At 43.2% G+C, this 19,509-nt stretch overlaps 1 protein-coding gene across 10 annotated transcripts in view; it reads right to left on the reverse strand.

Moving 5' to 3' along the window:
• The window catches only part of nktr (natural killer cell triggering receptor), a 222,223-nt gene that overhangs the window by 40,444 nt on the left and 162,270 nt on the right, over positions 1 to 19,509 (reverse strand). For all 10 annotated transcript variants that reach the window (XM_072254165.1, XM_072254169.1, XM_072254167.1 and 7 more), the window contains 3 exons: positions 19,299 to 19,328; positions 13,673 to 13,818; positions 9,482 to 9,701 (listed from right to left, as the gene is read on the reverse strand). In XM_072254165.1, coding sequence (XP_072110266.1) covers positions 9,482 to 9,701; positions 13,673 to 13,818; positions 19,299 to 19,328 — 396 coding nt within the window. The remainder of the gene's footprint in view (positions 1 to 9,481; positions 9,702 to 13,672; positions 13,819 to 19,298; positions 19,329 to 19,509) is intronic.

Below are 19,509 nucleotides of genomic sequence, written 5' to 3' on the forward strand. Positions count from 1 at the left end.
GGTCGGAGGCTACCCAGACGGAATATAAGGTGTTGTTCCTCCAACCTGAGTGTGGCTTCATCTTTACAGTAGAGGAGGCCGTGGATAGACATGTCAGAATGGGAATGGGATGTGGAATTAAAATGTGTGGCCACTGGGAGATCCTGCTTTCTCTGGCGGACAGAGCGTAGATGTTCAGCAAAGCGGTCTCCCAGTCTGCGTCGGGTCTCGCTAATATATAAAAGGCCACATCGGGAGCACCGGACGCAGTATATCACCCCAGTCGACTCACAGGTGAAGTGTTGCCTCACCTGGAAGGACTGTTTGGGGCCCTGAATGGTGGTAAGGGAGGAAGTGTAAGGGCATGTATAGCACTTGTTCCGCTTACACGGATAAGTGCCAGGAGGGAGATCAGTGAGGAGGGATGGGGGGGACAAATGGACAAGGAAGTTGTGTAGGGAGCGATCCCTGCGGAATGCGGGGGGGGGGGGGGAGGGAAAGATGTGCTTAGTGGTGGGATCCCATTGGAGGTGGCAGAAGTTATGGAGAATAATATGTTGGACCCAGAGGCTGGTGGGGTGGTAGGTGAGGACCAGGGGAACCCTATTCCTAGTGGAGTGGCGGGAGGATGGAGTGAGAGCAGATGTACGTGAAATGGGGGAGATGCGTTTAAGAGCAGAGTTGATAGTGGAGGAAGGGAAGCCCCTTTCTTTAAAAAAGGAAGACATCTCCCTCGTCCTAGAATGAAAAGCCTCATCCTGAGAGCAGATGCGGCGGAGACGGAGGAATTGCGAGAAGGGGATGGCGTTTTGCCATATCTAATCTGTTCAGGCCTTTTAACATTGGGAATGTTTCTATGAAATCCCCCCTCATTCTCCTAAACTCCAGGGAATACAGCCCAAGAGCTGCCAGACGTTCCTCATACGGTAACCCTCTAATTCCTGGAATTATTCTCGTGAATCTTCTCTGAACCCTCTCCAATGTCAGTATATCCTTTCTAAAACAAGGAGCCCAAAACTGCACACAATACTCCAAGTGTGGTCTCACGAGTGCCTTATAGAGCCTCGACATCACATTCTGGCACTTATATTCTATACCTCTAGAAATGAATGCCAACATTGCATTCGCCATCTGCACAACCGACTCAACCTGGAGGTTAACCTTTAGGGTATCTTGCACAAGGACTCCCAAGTCCCTTTGCATCTCTGCATTTTGAATTCTCTCCCCATCTAAATAATAGTCTGTCCGTTTATTTCTTCCACAAAAGTGCATGATCATACACTTTCCAACGTTGTATTTCATTTGCCACTTCTTTGCCCATTCCCCTAAACTATCTAAGTCTCTCTGCAGGCTCTCTGTTTCCTCAACACTACCCGCTCCTTCACCTATCTGTGTATCATCGGCAAATTTAGCCACAAATCCCTTAACACCGTAGTCCAAATCATTGACATACTTTATACTTTATTGTCGCCAAACAATTGATACTAGAACGTACAATCATCACAGCGATATTTGATTCTGCGCTTCCCACTCCCTGGATTACAAATATTAAATAATAAAAATAGTAAAAATTAGTAAATATTAAACATTTAAATTATGAATCATAAATTGAAAGTAGAAAAATGGAAAGTAAGGTAGTGCAAAAAAACCAAGAGGCAGGTCCGGATATTTGGAGGGTACGGCCCAGATCCAGGTCAGGATCCGTTTAGCATAAAAAGTAACGGTCCCAACACCAGCTCGTGGAACTTCACTGATAACCAGCAACCAGCCAGAATAGGATGTCTTTATACCTACTCTCTGTTTTCTGCCAACCAGCCAATGCTCCACTCACGCTAGTAACTTCCCTGTAATTCCATGGGCTCTTATCTTGCTAAGCAACCTCATGCGTGGCTCCTTGTCAAAGGCCTTCTGAAAATCCAAGTACACCATGTCTACTGCATCTCCTTTGTCTAGCCTGCTTGTAATTTCCTCAAAGAATTGCAGTAGGTTTGTCAGGCAGGATCTTCCTTTCAGGAAACCATGCTGGCTTTAGCCTATCATACATCTTCTTAGGTGATGATCCTTCCTCTCCCATGGACGAGGTCCTTGGAGCTTCTGTTGGCATTTCTTTAGCAGTGGGCTTTTACAGGATTGGGTTGCTAACCCTCTTTTGTATGTTTTGAATGGTAGGTCATACTTAGCTATACTCCTCTTCTATGCCAGTCCCCATTACCCTTGAAGTTCCAAATATTCACCCATCTCCACCTTAAATATATCTAAGAATCTGGCCTCCAAAGGGGTGGAGAATTCCAAAGATTCACCAGCTTCTGTGAGAAGGAATTTCAAAGTACCTCAGATTTAAATAAACTTATTTTGTTCTCCCACTGGAAGAACTCGTCATACTTCTAAGTTTAACTAAGCTCCACTTCCTGCAATTTCTCCTTTTAGCTCACCGCTTCTGTCACTTGCTCAGCTGCTATTCTCTTTGGCGGAACAGGTCCAATCATTTCAGTTATATCCTTAGCAGAATTATTCCACAAAACTGCTCAGAATCCTACAACATTAACACAGGCTTCTCACAGTAGACCAAGTGAAGTGCGTGTGTTTTATAGAGGTTCTCTTAGGGTACCTTAAAGCACTTCAGGTGAAATTAATTGCTTTAACAATGAAATCACAAAGATCCCACAACCAGCAGTGGGCTAGATAGTCAATTTGTCTACTGAAAGTAGCATGTTATTGGGAGCTTTTATATTTTACTAAGAACACTTCCAAGTGTGTGCATGAATGCATAGGGTTGTGGTTTCATCTCTGATCAACCGTTTTCAGCCCTCAGAGGCTGCATGGCAGGCAACTTGGAGAATCAAAGGGAAAACAAAACTGGAACCAACATTAAAGATGGGAAGAGATACAAGTAGACAGTGAGCCATAAAATAAGATTAAATTTGACTTTATTTTAAAATGCAAAACAAAGACAAAGCATGTAGACCCAGGCTCGATCCTCATCTCTTTACTGAGGATCTCATCAGAGCAGCTGTAGTTACTAATGGCAGCTGCTCCACTTAATGGGTTTCAAAAGGCAAAGCAGTGAGTGCTGCAGCCCCTAATTACCACATTGCAACCTTTACTAAGAACTAAAGAGCACAGGGTTTTAATGTTTGCCAGTCAGACCACAATGCCACTCGATGCCCAGGCTGTCATCTGCCAGGCACATGTGGTGCTGGAAAGATTCCACAGACAGAATAGCTACTGTAAGTCCAAAGACAGTTAATAATAAGAATATGTGGGGAAATAGGATTAGTGTGTAGAGAAGTAGAAATACTGTACGTAAATTCTTAATTCTTTCTCTGCCAATTAAAAGCTTTTTTAAATTAATGCACAAAATTCTTAGATGTTACTATTTCAGAGGGCCTGTCCTGGACCCAGCACGTAAATGCAATTGTGAAGAAAGCACAGTAGCGCCTCTACTTCCTTAAGAGTCTGCCGTAATTCGGTTTGACATTGAAAACTTTGACAAGCCTCTACAGTTGTGTAGTGGAGATTGTACTGACTGGCTGCATCACGGCCTGGTATGGAAATACCAAAGCCTTTGAGTGAAAAATTCTACCAAAGGTAGTGGATTTGGTCCAGTACATAATGGGTAAAGCCCCCCCACCCCCGACCATTGAGCACATCTATATGAAACACTGTTGTAGGAAAGCAGCATCCAACATCAGAGATCCTCACTACCCAGGCCATGCTCCTTTCTTACTGCTGCCATCAGGTAGAAGCTACAAGAGCCTCAGGACTTCACCACAGGCTTAAGAACAATCACCAATCACCAGGCTCTTGAACAAAAGGGATAACTACACTCACGTGCCTTCCATTGAGATGTTTCCACAACCAATGATCTCACTTTAAGAACTCTAGATTTCAAGAACTCATGTCCTCACCATTTATTTATATCTGCAGAGTTTCTCATCTTCTGCACTCTGGTTGATTGTTCGTTGATCTGTTATAGTTACTATTCTATAGATTTGCTGAGTATGCCCACAGGAAAATGAATCTCAGGGCTGTAATGGTAACATATATACTTTCTTGAACAGCATGTTACTAAACCTACAAGGGAACATGCCATCTTAGATCTGGTCTTATGCAATGAGACAGGTAAAATTAGTGATCTTGTAGTTTCAAAGGTACACTTAATGTCAGAGAAATGTATTCAATACACATCCTGAAATTCTTTTTCTTCGCAACCATCCAAGAAAACAGAGGAGTGCCCCAAAGAATGAAGGACTGTTAAATATTAGAACCCCAAAGCCCCCCCCAGCTCCCCCCTCCCATGCATAAACAGCAGGAAAACAATGATTCCTCCCTCCCCCTTGGAAACAGTGATCACAGTATGATTGAGTTCCTCATACAAATGGAGGGTGCAATAGTTTGATCTAAAACCAGTGTATTATGCCTAAACAATGGAGACTACAATGGGATGAGGGAGGATTTGGCTAGAGTAGACTGGGAACACAGGCTATATGGTGGGGCAGTTGAGGAACAGTGGAAGACTCTCAACAAAAGTATATTCTAGTTAAAAGCAAGGATTGTAAGAGTGGATAGAGCCACCCTTGAATAATTAAGGAAATAAAGGAAGGCATCAAACTAAAAGCTTGTGCATACAAAGTTGCCAAGAGCAGTGGGAAACTGGAAAATTGGGAAAACTTTGAAAAGCAACAAAGAACCACTAAGCGAGCAATAAAGCAAGGGAAGCCAGATTATGAAAATAAACTAGCACAAAATATAAAAAGAGATAATAAAATTTTCATAATTATATAAAGCGGAAAAGGGTTGCTAAAGTGAATGTAAGTCCCTTGGAGGTTGAGAAGGGGGAATTGAAATTGGGTAATGAGGAAATAGCAGAGGCTTTGAATGACCATTTTGTGTTGGTCCACGGTGGTAGACACATCGAACATTCCAAAGAGAGATGTTATGGATGCGATGGGAGGTGAGGACCTTGAAACAATGGCTATCACTAAAGAGGTAGTGCTGAGAAAACTTGTGGTGCTGATGGAATGCATCCCAGGGTACTGAAGGAAATGGCAGAAGTTATTGTAGAGACTTTGGTGATAATTTACCAGAATTCCCTGGTCTCTGGGCAGTTCCCAGCAGATTGGAAGATGGTGAATGTCACGCCACTGTTCAAACAAGGATGTAGACAAAAGGCAGGCAATTGTAGGCTAGTTAGTTTAACATCTGTAGTTGGGAAAATGCTTTAAGCTATCAATAATGAAGAAATAGTGAGGCATCTGGAAAGAAATGGATCCATCAGCATGGATTCAGCAAACACAGGTCCTGTTTGACAAACTTACTGGAGTTCTTTGAGGCTATAACAAGCGCAGTGGACAGAGGGGAACAGATGGATGTTATTTACTTGGATTTCCAGAAGGTGTGTGACAAGGTGCCCCATAAAAGACTTACCCATAAGATAAGGATGCATAGAGTTGTATTAGCATGGATAGAGGATTGGTTAACTAACAGAAAGCAGAGAGTTGGGATACATGGGTATTACTCTGGTTGACAACCAGTGATGAGGGGTGTGCTGCAGGGGTCAGTGCTGGGCCCGTAATTGTTCATGATATACATTAACGATCTGGAAGATGGACCGAGTGTAATGTATCTAAGTTTGCTAATGATACTAAATTGAGTGGAAAAGCAAATTGTGCAGAATATACAGAGTCTGCAGAGAGATGTAGATAGGCTAAATGAATGGGCAAGAGTCTCACAGATGGTGTACAACGTTGGTAAATGCAAGGTCATCCACTTTGGAAGGAAAAATGGAAAATGAGATTATCATTTAAATGGTAAAAGATTGCAGCATGCTGCTGTGCAGAGGGACTTGGGAGTGCTTGTGCATGAATCACAAAAGGTTGGTTTGCAGGTGCAGCAGGCTATCAAGAAGGTAAATGGAATGTTGGCCTTCATTGCCAGAGGGATTGAATTTAAGAGCAGGGAGGTTATGCTGCAACTGTACAGGGTACTGGTGAGGCTGCATCTGGAGTACTGCATGCAGTTCTGGTCTCCTTACTTGAGGAAGGATATACTGTCTTTGGAGGCAGTGCAAAGGAGGTCCACTAGGTTGATTCCAGAGATGAGGGGGTTAGACTATGAGGAGAGATTGAGTTGCCTGGGACTGTACTTGCTGCAATTCATTAGAATGAGAGGTGATCTTATAGAAACATATAAAATTATGAAAGGGATAGATAAGACAGAGGCAGGAAAGTTGTTCCCACTGGTAGGTAAGACTAGAACTAGTGGACATAGCCTCAAGATTCAGGGCAGTAGATTTAGGATGGAGATGAGCAAGAACTGCTTTTCCCAGGGAGTGAAATTCCCTGCCCAATGAAGCAGTGGAGGTTACCTCAGTAAATATGTTTGTATATTTAAGACAAGGTTGGATAGATTTTTGCGCAGTAGGGGAATTAATGGTTATGGAGAAAAGGCAGATAGGTTGAGATTAGATTATGAGGACACGCAGTCCTCTTTTATTGTCATTTAGTAATGCATGCACTAAGAAATGATACAATTTGTGCCTCCAGAATGATATCACAGAAACACAAGACAAACCAAGACTGAAAAAACTGACAAAAACCACATACAGGTTTCCCCCGCAATCCGGAGGTAGAGCCTTCCTATGAAACGGTTCGTAAGCCAAAATGTCGTAAAGTGAAGAAGCAATTACCATTTATTTATATGGGAAAATTTTGTGAGCGTTCGCAGACCCAAAAATAACCTACCAAATCATGCCAAATAACATATAAAACCTAAAATAACAGTAACATATAGTAAAAGCAGGAATGATATGATAAATACTTAGCCTATATAAAGTAGAAAACCTTTTCCACAATCATTACTGAACTGTTCTCCATAGTGAAAATCTCACGCAAGTGCCGTTGGCAGAAAATCTCACGCAGGTGCTGCTGGCAAAAACACACGCAAGTGCTCTCTGGTAATCTTTAAACTATGAAGCTGCCAAATCATACCAAATAACACATAAAAATACACAGCTGATATAAAGTAGGAATAATGTATGTACAGTGTAGTATCACCTACCGGAACTGGTTCAGCGCCGAGCACACTGATGATGGTGTGTTAGACTGAGTCGTCAGAGTTTGGGTGGTGCAATGGCCCCCCCACCCTCCAGGCCGCTGAGTGATACACTGCCGCGAAGAACGCAGGCATCCAGCAGTAGCCGGGAGGTACACAGCACATCTTTAAGAAAAAAGCCGAAACAAACATGCTAATTAATTAGGTGCCGCCGGTAACTGTTGGCCCAGATCAGTGCCGATTTCCGATTGCGTCGTGTTTGATCTGGGCCGACAATTATGTGTCGGCGGCACCTAATTAATTAGCATGTTTATTTCGGCTTTTTTCTTAAAGATGTGCTGTGTGCGTCCCGGCTACCCTTGCATTCTCCGCGAGTCGGTATCTGTCCGGGGCCCGGGGGTTGGGGTGGTGGGACACTGGGGTGTCATCTCATCGTCTGTTTCCATTAGAGCAGGCAGCTCATCTTCTCCTATGACTGCCCGCCTCGATGTCGAAGTTCGAGGTTCGTCGTCTGCTGTGGAAGGCTTGCTTGACTGCTGAGCCTCGCGTATTTTTCTATCACACAGTTCTTTAATAAGGACACAAACCATCTGCAAATATCCCCTAAACCTACGTACCCTTTCAAAATTAAATTCGTACTTTATCATTACTCATTCGGTTTCAATTGTTACCCTTTTTTCTTCAAACTGCATCAGCTCTTTATCTGTCAGTTCTTGGTGATGGGATGCCAAAACCTCTTCAACATCATCTTCGTCAACTTCCACAAGCCAAATTCACGTTGTCCTTACTTCGTTCACCACGATCAACATGTTTAATTATGTCTAGTTTTACCGTAAGTGTAACACCTTTACGAGCTCTTTCCGGCTTTTCCGATACCATAGAACTCATCTTGCAAACGGCTAATCACAGGCTCGTGGTTAAGCAATGCCGGCGAGAATCCGGGGGAGAGCGGCTGCTCAGGGCGCGCTGCCTTTTATCGTGCGCTGAATTCTTTTTTCGTAACAGTGAAAACACCTTCTGAAAACGAAAATAGGGTACTAATGTAGGTCTTTCGTAACAGTGAGGTTTCGTAAAGCGAACGTTTGAAAAGTGGGGGACACCTGTAATTATAACATATAGTTACAACAGTGCAAAGCAATACCGTAATTTGATGAAGAACAGACTATGGTCATGGTAAAAAAAAAGCCTTAAAGTCTCTTGCATCTCACGCAGACGGTTGAAGGGAGAAACTCTCCCTGCCATGAGCTGATGCAGCATCCTGGAAGCACCCGACCACAGTCCGACTCTGAGTCTGTCCGAAAACTTCAAGCCTCCGACCAGCCCTCCGACACCGAGCACCATCTCTGCCGAGTGCTTCGACCCCGGCCCCGGCAACAGGCAATAGGCAAAGCCGAGGGTTTGGGGCCCTCCCCTCCGGAGATTCTCGATCGCACAGTCGCAGCGGCAGTGAAGCAGGCATTTCAGAAGTTTCTCCAGGTGTTCCTCTGTGCTTCTTCATATCTGTCTCCATCAAATCAGGATTGTGCACGGCCCCTATTTAACAAATACGATACCATTTCGGAGCGGCTGCGCGCGCTGCGTCATGCTGTCATCTTCTCCTCCCCAAGAAGAGTTGATCAGGAGGCATACACTTCCACCTCTGCTTTTGAGAGATTCTATAGATCTATCTTGATGGTGTATAGTAAATCAGTCAATCTGAATTGTTGCATAGTCTGTAGTAATTTTATGTATTGCATTGTACTGCTGCTGCAAAGAAAGCAAATTTCATGACATGAGAGTGATGATAAACCTGATTCTGATATAGGTCTCTATTGTAGACTGAGAGTGCGAAGTGGGTAGGGAGAGGGGAATTACGGTTGGGGAAAAGGGGAAGGGAGAAGGGGAAGTGGGAAGCACCATAGAGACATTATATAATGATCAATAAACTAATTGTTTGAAATCAAATGACCTTGCCTGCTGTCTAAGGGCTGTGTGCATCTGTACACAACTGCCACCCCACGCTCTTGGCACTCTTTCTCTGCCACCTGTCCCACACCCCTCCCATGGCACTCCACCCTCACCATTCACACCATCCTTTGCTCCCACCAGATTTACAAACTTGCTCTCTGCTCCACATTGACTAAAACATTACTGTGCAAAAGTCTTAGGCACCCTAGCTATATATATGTGCCTAAGACTTTTGTACAATACTGTATATATAAATTAAATGAATTAAGTACAAAAAGAGAGCAGAAATAGTGAGGTAGCATTCATGGGTTGGTTCACTGCTGGTACAATAATCTGATGGCAGAAGGGAAGAAGTGTGTCTGCTGAGCATGTACCTTCAGGCTCCTGTATCACCTCTTTGATGGTGGCAGCGAGAAGAGGGCATGCCCTGGGTCTTGGGGTTATTACAATTGAGTATAGAATACCTCCCCATCATGCCCACAGTAAAAACAAGGTACTGCACCTCTTCTGGCTGGATGATAGTTTCCTCTTTTTGCTTTTGGATTCTCTTCGCCTTTTTGAGTGCTTGGTTTTCATCTTTCTCTTCCGTTTCCGTTTCCTTTCTCTCTCTTCCTCCGTTTCTGTGTCCGAGTCCGAGGATTTGGAAGACGTCGAAGAATCCGAGCTGGTCGTGGATTCGTGTGAGGAGTAGGAGACGGCGACCTTTTTCTTGCGCTCGGTCACTGAATGGCACACAAGACAAAGTGAAAGGTTCCATGTAAATACACCACTATAAACATGCATCGTGCTGACATTAAAAAGAAACTCCATGCAAATCAGCTTCATCTAAACTTGGTCTGGAATTTTCTATGCACCTGCCAATCCACTTGCACAGTAATTAAGCTAGCTGTTAGCAGCTAAAGGAACTGGATTCTTCAGGCCCTTAACATTAAGGTTTGCAAACAAATATAGTCATAGTCATACTTTATTGATTCCAGGGGGAAATTGGTTTTCGTTACAGTTGCACCATAAATAATAAATTGTAATAGAACCATAAATAGTTAAATAGTAATATGTAAATTATGCCAGTAAATTATGAAATAAGTCCAGGACCAGCCTATTGGCACAGGGTGTCTGACCCTCCAAGCGAGGAGTTGTAAAGTTTGATGGCCACAGGCAGGAATGACTTCTTATGACGCTCTGTGCTGCATCTTGGAGGAATGAGTCTCTGGCTGAATGTACTCCTGTGCCCACCCAGTACATTATGTGGTGGATGGGAGACATTGACCAAGATGGCATGCAACTTAGACAGCATCTTCTTTTCAATCACCAGCGTCAGAGAGTCCAGTTCCATCCCCACATCATCACTGGCCTTACGAATGAGTTTGTTGATTCTGTTGCTGTCTGCTACCCTCAGCCTGCTGCCCCAGCACACAACAGCAAACATGATAGCACTGGCCACCACAGACTCATAGAACATCCTCAGCATCGTCCAGCAGATGTTAAAGGACCTCAGTCTCCTCAGGAAATAGAGATGGCTCTGACCCTTCTTGTAGACAGCCTCAGTGTTCTTTGACCAGCCCAGTTTATTGTCAATTCGTATCCCTGGGTATTTGTAATCCTCCACCATGTCCACACTGACCCCCTGGATAGAAACAGGGGTCACTGGTACCTTAGCTCTCCTCAGGTCGACAACCAGCTCCTTAGTCTTTTTCACATTAAGCTGCAGATAATTCTGCTCACACCATGTGACAAAGTTTCCTACCGTAGCCCTGTACTCAACCTCATCTCCCTTGCTGATGCATCCAACTATGGCAGAGTCATCTGAAAACTTCTGAAGATGACAAGACTCTGTGCAGTAGTTGAAGTCCGAGGTGTAAATGGTGAAGAGAAAGGGAGACAAGACAGTCCCCTTTATGACAATGGTTCAATCTGCAGGTACTCAAATTTTGCCAAATTGTGTCTGCAGATTGGTGAATAGTTAAATGGCAGCAGGATTGCCTCATATTAAATAAGCCATCCAATGTTGTCAAGGTCCACACCTTAATAAAAGCAGTGTGGAGAGAAGAGAATAGAGAAAATAAACTTTCAAGTGCAATGCTCTAGATTTGTTGCATGTGGTTCTTCACCCATTTTCAGGTGGCACAATCCAGCAGATGAAATATTGGAAGCTCATTAAATTTGCATTCAAAACCCCTTATATCTTTACTGCAAGACTGAAAATGATATCTAAAACTTTGACAAATGTCTATAGACGTGTAGTGGAGAGGATATTGAGTGGCTGCATCACAGCCTGGTACCAAAACACCAATGCCCTTGAAGAGGAAAATGCTACAAATAGTAGTGGGTATAGATAATCTATCACGGGAAAGTACGCCCCCCCCCCATCATCATTGAGCACATCTATATGGCACACTGTCGTATGACAGCAGCATCCATCATCAAGGACCCCACCACCCAGCTCGAAAAATGTGACATTCACTTACAACCCACATCAATGCTTGGATAAAAATGATGAAGGTTCTGAGGAACATTGACAGGGTTGCTGCTGAGAGGATATTTCCCCTGGTAAAATGATCTAGAACCAGAGGACAGAGTTCAGAATAAGGGGTCACAAACTTCAGCTGGAGTCGAAAAGGCATTTCTTCACTGAGAAGCTTTTGACCGTAATTCTCTACCCTTGAGAGCTCGGAGGTAAAGATGAACAGACATTCAACTACAAAGAATTCAAGGGGATTGGGAGAGATTGGGAAAGTGACGCCAAGAACAAGGATGGATCAGCCATGATTTTACTGAACAGTAGAGAAAGGTCAAGGAAACTGGCCTACTGCTCCTCTGTTAAGGCATGCGCAGGATGATAGTCCAGAGGTCAGCAATGTCTGGAGGGCAAAGCTGAAAGTCGAAGTCCAGGGGTCTGTGAATCTGGAGAGAGAAGCATGAAGGTTGAAGACTGAAGTCAGCAAATCCAGAGACAGAGGCCTGATGGTCAAAGCCCCTGGGTCAGCTTACCTGGAGATCAGAGGCCCAATCTTTGTGACCCTATGAAATCAGGCCAGGGACTGGAGGCCTGGAGGTGGCCTGCCCTGGGGCTGGAGCCTGTCTGTGTGTGTGGGAAAGTGGGAAAAGGGGTTGTTTTGCTCTTGTTGGTGTTGTTGCTTGTGTTGTTCTACTGAACATTGTGGGCATGCTATGTTGGCGCCAGGATGTGTGGCCATATTTGAGAGGTGCCCCCAGCATATCATTAGGTGTATTGGTTGTTAATTTCACTGTATGCTTCGATGCACATGTGATAAATAAGAGGGCGTGAAAAACAAGAGGGCACAGGTTTAAGATCAAAGGCACAAGATCTAAGAGTTGTGGACCGCTCCTTCATGCAAAAAGTGATGGGTATTTAGAATGAGCTGCCAGAAACAGTGGATGAGGTGGACATATCAGCAACATTTAAAAGCCATCTAGTTAAGTACATGGATAGGAAAGGTTTAAGGGCTATGAGGCAAACACAGCAGATGGGACTAACCCACTGGGCAGCATAGATGGTATGGATAAGTTGGGCTGAAAGGCCCGTGTACGAGGGGTGATTGATAAGTTCGTAGCCTAAGGTAGAAGGAGTCGATTTTAGAAGACCTAGCACATTTATTTTTCAACATAGTCCTCTCCTACATGTACACACTTAGTCCAGCGGTCGTGGAATATACAGATCCCTTCTTTGTAGAAGTGGTCCACAGCAGGGGTGATTGATAAGTTTGTGGCCTAAGGTAGAAGGAGATGAGTTATTAACTTCAAACTTTCTGCACTATCACTCAAAGAGCTGAACTGCACGTGCATGTAATAACAGCATCTTGGACCTCCAGGTGGTCCAAGATGCCGACTTCTACAAAGAAGGGATCCGTACGCTCCAAGACCGCTGGACTAAGTGTGTAAATGTAGGAAAAATAAATGTGCTAGGTTTTCTAAAATTGACTCCTTCTACCTTAGGCCAAGAACTTATCAATCACCCCTTGCATGTCTTGTATGACTCTGCCCTCAACAGTAATTAGCACAGGCATAAAGATCAATGATTGTCAAGGGGAAAGCCCCTGTGCCTATAATCAAACCTGACATGGAAGGATGCTGTACAGGTGGTAGAAGTCAATTTTCAAACCCCAGGCAAGACACTTTATTCAAACAACCTTCAACTACAAGCACATAAAATAAGTCTGGGTTACACACACAAAATGCTGGAGAAAGTATGCAACTGGACTGAATGACTGTCTTGACCCGAAATGTCAACTCTTCATTCCACTCCATGGATGCTGCCTGCTGAATTTATTTAGTTTTATTTAGTTAGAGATCTACACAAGACTGGTCCAGCAACGCACCTATTTAACCCCAGCCTACTCACAGGACAATGTAAAATGACCAATTAACCTACTGACTGATATCTTTGGACTGCAGGAGGGAACTGGAGCACTCAGAGGAAACCCACATATTCACAGGGAGAACGTTTAAAATCCTTACAGATGGTGCCGAATTGAACTCCGACACCCAAGCTGTAATAGTATCACGCTAACCCCCTATGCTACTGTGATACCCAGCATTTCTCCAGCATTTTGTGTGTGTTACTCTGGATTTCCAGCATCTGCTGAATTGCTTGTGTTTTTGAAAAAGACCAACCAAGGCACACAAAAAAGTATTATCTCACACACACACACAGGGCTTAACAAAAGAAAATCACCATGACTTGCAGACTTTGGGACAAACTCTCCACAGTCAATGATCCGCACATCTGCATATGGGCGGCTGGCAGCATCTGTCTTCAGGTTTTCTATTTCTTTGATGGCATCAAAGCCAGTTATCACTTGGCCGAAAACGACATGCACACTAAAAAAACCAAAGTAACAGAATGTGTGTTGTGATTTCTGCACAGCGATAAGACATTTCCCGAACAACTAAGATCAAGAGTCTGTGTTAAATAAAGTCAATTGCTTTTCTGGTATTTATTCATCAACTCTCTGGATATGGAGCACAGCTTCTCTGAAAGTAATCCTCATCTACTAAGTCATTACACTATATGAACAACTTAAAATCTCTAACTGAACACACCACAAAGTGGCCCTTGTAAAGGTAATAGTTAAACGCATGAGTGAACACAGAACCTAATAACAGGCCATGTAGGTTTTCAAATGTGAATTCACCGTCACAAAAGATGCAGCATCAAATAATACAGCTGAGCAGGATGGACCATTTTTCTTCTGTCTTTCTGTTAACTGTGGTTATGAACTGGTTGAACACATCCAAGATCCATTCTGGCAAAAAGGATCTGCTTTGAAGAATAGTTAGTCTGAAGTGAGTGTACAAACAAGACAGCACCATGGGCATGCAATCCAACAGGAGCGTTTTTATTTTGTTGAAGGATATCCTGTCTTAACCATGTGCTATTCATATAACTGGTGATCTACAATGCCTTGTGGCTCCCTTTATTTATTACAGATAGTGCAATTTATTGATCAAGCACAGCAGCTCTCTCAAGGAAGATCAAAAAAGATAGAGAAGACAAAGGCTTTCAAGCAGCTCTGAACCATCACATCTCTACGTTGTGGCAATTCATTCAAACTGCCAATCAGTTTGACTCTGTTTTCATTAACTGTGTTTTAAAGTGCTACACAGTTCCTCTAAGGCAATCAGTTTTCTAAGACATTTTCTACAGCCCTGCCAGTCAGTCAACCTTGGATCTCTCCTGTAATAACCATGGGCTCTTATCTTGTTTAGCAGCCTGATATACACCACCTCGTCAAATGGCTTCTGACCACCTAGTCAAAGGGCTTCTGAAAATCCAAGTAAACAACATCCATTTGCTCTCTTTGTCCTCCCCATGATTTCCTCAAAGAATTCCAACAGATTTGTCAGGCAAGATTTCCCATTAAGGAAACCATGTTGACTGTGACCTATTTTGTTATGCTCTCAGCATTATTATTTTCTTGCTTAATTATAGGTTCTTGATTAATAAGGGCATCAAAGGTTACAGGAGAAGGCAGGAGAATAGGGTTGCAAAAGATAAATAAATCAGCCTTAATCGAATGGCAAGGCAGACACAATGGGCCAAATGGGCTAATTCTGCTCCTGTGTCTTATGGTTTTCATAGTCCTCTGTGCAGGCAATGACAAATACTCCAAGTAACGTCTATACAATCTATACAAACGTCTATACAAAGCAAAACTATATCTGAGTGTTGTGACCATCAATAGGGAGACACTGGCTGCACTGTCACTCACGACAGCATCTTCCTTTCTTGTTCCATCAACTCAGCTTTTATCTTCAGTGCCATGGAGGAGGACGCCATCGAATAAGTTGGTAAAAGCAGGTTCAAATGAAAGGGCTGAGATGACTAACCTAATTCACTAAAAATTTACTTCATTATAACATTTGCATATTATTCATGTTTTCTGATGACATAGGAAAAGGTCATAGGGCCCCATGCTGGATCTCAGTACAATTTCATTCTCTCACTTAATTCCTGTAATCTATTCATTCTCATATGCTGATAAACTGCATTCTGATTCTTCTGCCACTTATCCACTGTAAGGGATAACTTACAGAAGCTTTTTAACCTACCAATCAGTATATTTAAAACTGGAGTATCCTGAGGAAACACAACTTCACTGGAGGTTAGCTTTAAATCTGGGTCGCTAGAGCTGTTTGACAGCAGCAGTACTGACTCTCTGTCCCTCCAATCTATCCTTCCTTGACCCCATCCTTTTCCCCCTTATGCCCTTAATGATTAAAAATATATGCAAGGATTTAAGTGTTCCAGTGCTCTGGGGTAAGGAGTTTCAGAGACACAACCATTTGCGAGGAGAAATTACTCCACATCTCAGTTGTAGATGGGGCTCCCTTACTGCCTTTCAGATTCCTATGCATCTCTCCTCTCATCTTAAAACCATGCCTTTAGTTATTGATTTCAAAACCCTACCAAAAAGACTGTGAATATTGACCCTATGACCCTCAATAAGTCTACATACCTCTATCAGATCAACTCTGTGTCCTAAACTCCTATGGAAAAAGTCCCAAACTTTCTCTATAATTCAGTCCCTTAAGTCCTAGGAATATCCTCCTAAATCTCCTCTAGGACTGTTGGATTGGACTATATTTGTTATTTTATTGTGCAGTTTAACAATCAAGTGCCTGCTTGTATTTTATATAGCTACCTATATACATGTAACAGCTCAATATGTTTCCTACTGGTACAATGGATATATATGGTTCTGGAAAGTTCTTTGGTATTGCATTATTTGAATAAGGGCTATCTGATTGGTTAATTCCTATCTACAAATTTGAATGGAATGGTTCTCATCTATGGTATAAAAAGAGGCTGTATAAGTAGGCTCGCCATCTTTATTCTCTTTAGTTTTAATTTATTTCTCCTTCCCCTTCCAGACTTCTGTTACTGCCTGTTTGCATTGTACATGGCCTATCAGCGGCTATAACCGGACACCCATCATGAGTTAAATAGCAGGGAAGGACATTGCCTAGCAGAGCAGTCTTCAAAGGAGTGATCTGAGGCAGAGTGGTAAGGCTTTGGCTTATTCGGGCTTTGGGGATAATGGGTCAAGGTGAGGTAAGTTACCTTTGAGGAATAGAAACAGGAAGTATATCTATAAGGCCAGTGTCTTGCACTGGTTGTCAGATGTGGAAAGTCTGGGAGACCCCTAGCCTCCTGGATGGCCACATCTGCGCCAGGTGCATCGAGCTACAGCTCAATGACCATCATCTGGTCAGGGAAAGTGAGGTGGTGATAGAGAGGAGCTATAGGTAAGTAGTCACACTGGGGCCTCGTGAGACAGATAAGAAGGTAACAGTCAGGAGAAGGGAGGGCAAGAGTCAGATACCAGAGAGCAACCCTATGGCTGACCCCCTTAACAATACGTACTCTTGTTTGAGTACTGTTGTGGGGGGATGGCCTACCTGGGGGAAGCAACAGTGGCTGCACCTCTGGTACAGAGTCTGGCCCTGCAGCTCAGAAGGGTAGAGAAGGGAAGAAGATGGCAGCAATGATAGGGGACTCTATAGTTATGGGGTCAAACAGGTGATTCTGTGGATACAGGAAAGGAGCACGGATGGTAGTCTGCCTCCCAGGTGCCAGGGTCCGGGATGGTTCTGATCGCATCCATGATATCCTGAAGTGGGAAGGTGAACAGCCAGAGGTTGTGGGTACATATTGGTACCAATGACATAGGTAGGAAAAGGGAGGAGGTCCTGAAAACAGACTACAGGGAGTTAGGAAGGAAGTTGAGAAGCAAGACCCCAAAGGTAGTAATCTTGGGAATACTGCCTGTGCCATGCGACAGTGAGTATAGGAATAGAGTGAAGTGGAGGATAAATGTGTGGCTGAGGGATTGGAGCAGGGGGCAGGGATTCAGATTTCTGGATCATTGGGACCTCTTCTGGGGCAAGCGTGACCTATACAAAAAGGACAGGTTGCACTTGAATCCAAGGAGGACCAATATCCTGGCAGGGAGGTTTGCTAAGGCCATTGGGGAAAGTTTAAACTAGAATTGCTGGGGGGTGGGAACTGACCTGAAGAGACGGAGGAAGGGGCAGTTGGCTCACATATAGAGAAAGCTTTGTGACAGTGCGATAGGGGGCAGGTGATAGAGAAGGGATACGCCCAGACTGATGGTTTGAGATGTGTCTATTTTGATGCAAGAAGCATCATGAACAAAGCGGATGAGCTCAGAGCATGGATCAGTACTTGGAGCTAAGATGTGGCCATTACAGAGACTTGGATGGCTCAGGGGCAGGAATAGTTACTTAAGAGTGCCAGGCTTTACATGTTTCAGAAAGGACAGGGAGGGAGGCAAAAGAGGTGGGGGCATGGCACTGTTGATCAGAAATAGTGTCACAGCTGCAAAAAAGGAGGAAGTCATGGAGGGATTGTCTACTGAGTCTCTGTGAGTGGAAGTTAGGAACAGCAAGGGGTCAATAACTTCACTGGGTGTTTTTTTATAGACCGCCCAATAGTAACAGGAACATGGAGCTTAGTAAAATACAGGGCTATGGGTAACCCTAGGTATTTCTAAAGTGAGTACATGTTTGGCACAGCATTGTTGGCTGAAGGGCCTGTATTGAGAAGAGTTTTTCTATGTTTCTATGCAATTCTCTTTTGTTCTACTAGCACTTAATAAAATGACCATGAAGCAGCAAGTTTTATGTCGCTTTCTTGTCTATGGAAAGAATCTTGGATCAAAAACATCAAAATCTAGCAAGATTCCAGTAAACCTTCTCTGAAATGGTAATACATGCTTCCTTAAATAAGGGGACCAAATCCGTACACAGATCTAGCATTCCTAGTGCCTTTTGCAGATGTGGTAAGATTTCTTTTCACAAATACTTCAACCCCTTTAAATCCAAGCCAGCGTTTCATCAGCTTTCCTTGTATGGCAGTGCCCTGTGCTTCAGGTGCAAGGACCCCTGTGTTGCAGCTTTCTGCAGTCCTCCTGTTAAATAATACATTAGTTTTATTATTCTTTTTCCTAAAGTGGACTATTGAACTGGTAAAACACTAAAAGATACTCAGGCAGGTACAATGGAGGAGTATGGGTCACATACAGGCAAATAGGATTAGCTCAGATGGGTATCTTGATCAGCACAGATGAATTTGGCTGAAGTTTCCGTGCTGTATTCATCTCCATCACTGACTGAACCTATCAACTTCTCTTCATGAAGAGTATGCTCTTCGCAGCAGGCCTTTCCTTCTTTTGGCTGCCTTCCTCTAAATCACGTAAATATCTGTGGCTCCAGCACTGATCCTATTTTCCATTGGTAAATCAATCTTCCATCCTTGCAAGTATATCACCTCTCCCACCATGAGCTTTTATCTTACAAATAATCAACTGTGTGGCATCTTGTCCCAACACCTATTGAAATTTAAACATAGTACATCTACTAGTTCTTATCTGAACAGACGGACTGATATTTTATGAAAGGACTGCACAAGGATGAAACTGAATCAAGGCACGAGATTCTCCACTGTGGATTTCTTTCTCCACTGGCATTCTTTTTGTATTTCTCTTCCTGAAAACAAAATGCAATCCAATACAAAAATATTCAAGAAGCACTCAATGTAATCATTATTTCTGACAAGAACTTCAAGTTATAATGCAACACACAAGTTTCTACCACAACACGATAATTTTACGAACAATTCACAAGGTGCGTTGTAAGAAAGGATGAAATTGTAAATCACTTAAGATTTAAGAATATCTTGGAACAATTTTAGCAGTTTAGCTTGAACTTTGGGTTAAAAGTGGGAACCTTTTGGCTTCAGAGTAATAGATAGATGTTTCAAAAACCTTTTGACATACCCATCCAGATGTGGTGCTGGCTTTGTAGTTCTGTTCCATTTGAAGGAATCCATAGTTTGAAAGGATGATTTGAAAAAGAATAGGAAGGATGTCACGAATTCGGCACAGAGGTAGAGATCATTTTTATGTCAGATTTGACGAATATTTTAAAATATGAAAGGAAAAGAAAAAAATTAGTTCAAACAATTGCCCTTCAAAAGGTCATTCAACT

This window comes from Mobula birostris, chromosome 3 (assembly GCF_030028105.1).
Source record: "Mobula birostris isolate sMobBir1 chromosome 3, sMobBir1.hap1, whole genome shotgun sequence".
NCBI classification, from domain to species: Eukaryota; Metazoa; Chordata; class Chondrichthyes; order Myliobatiformes; family Myliobatidae; genus Mobula; species Mobula birostris.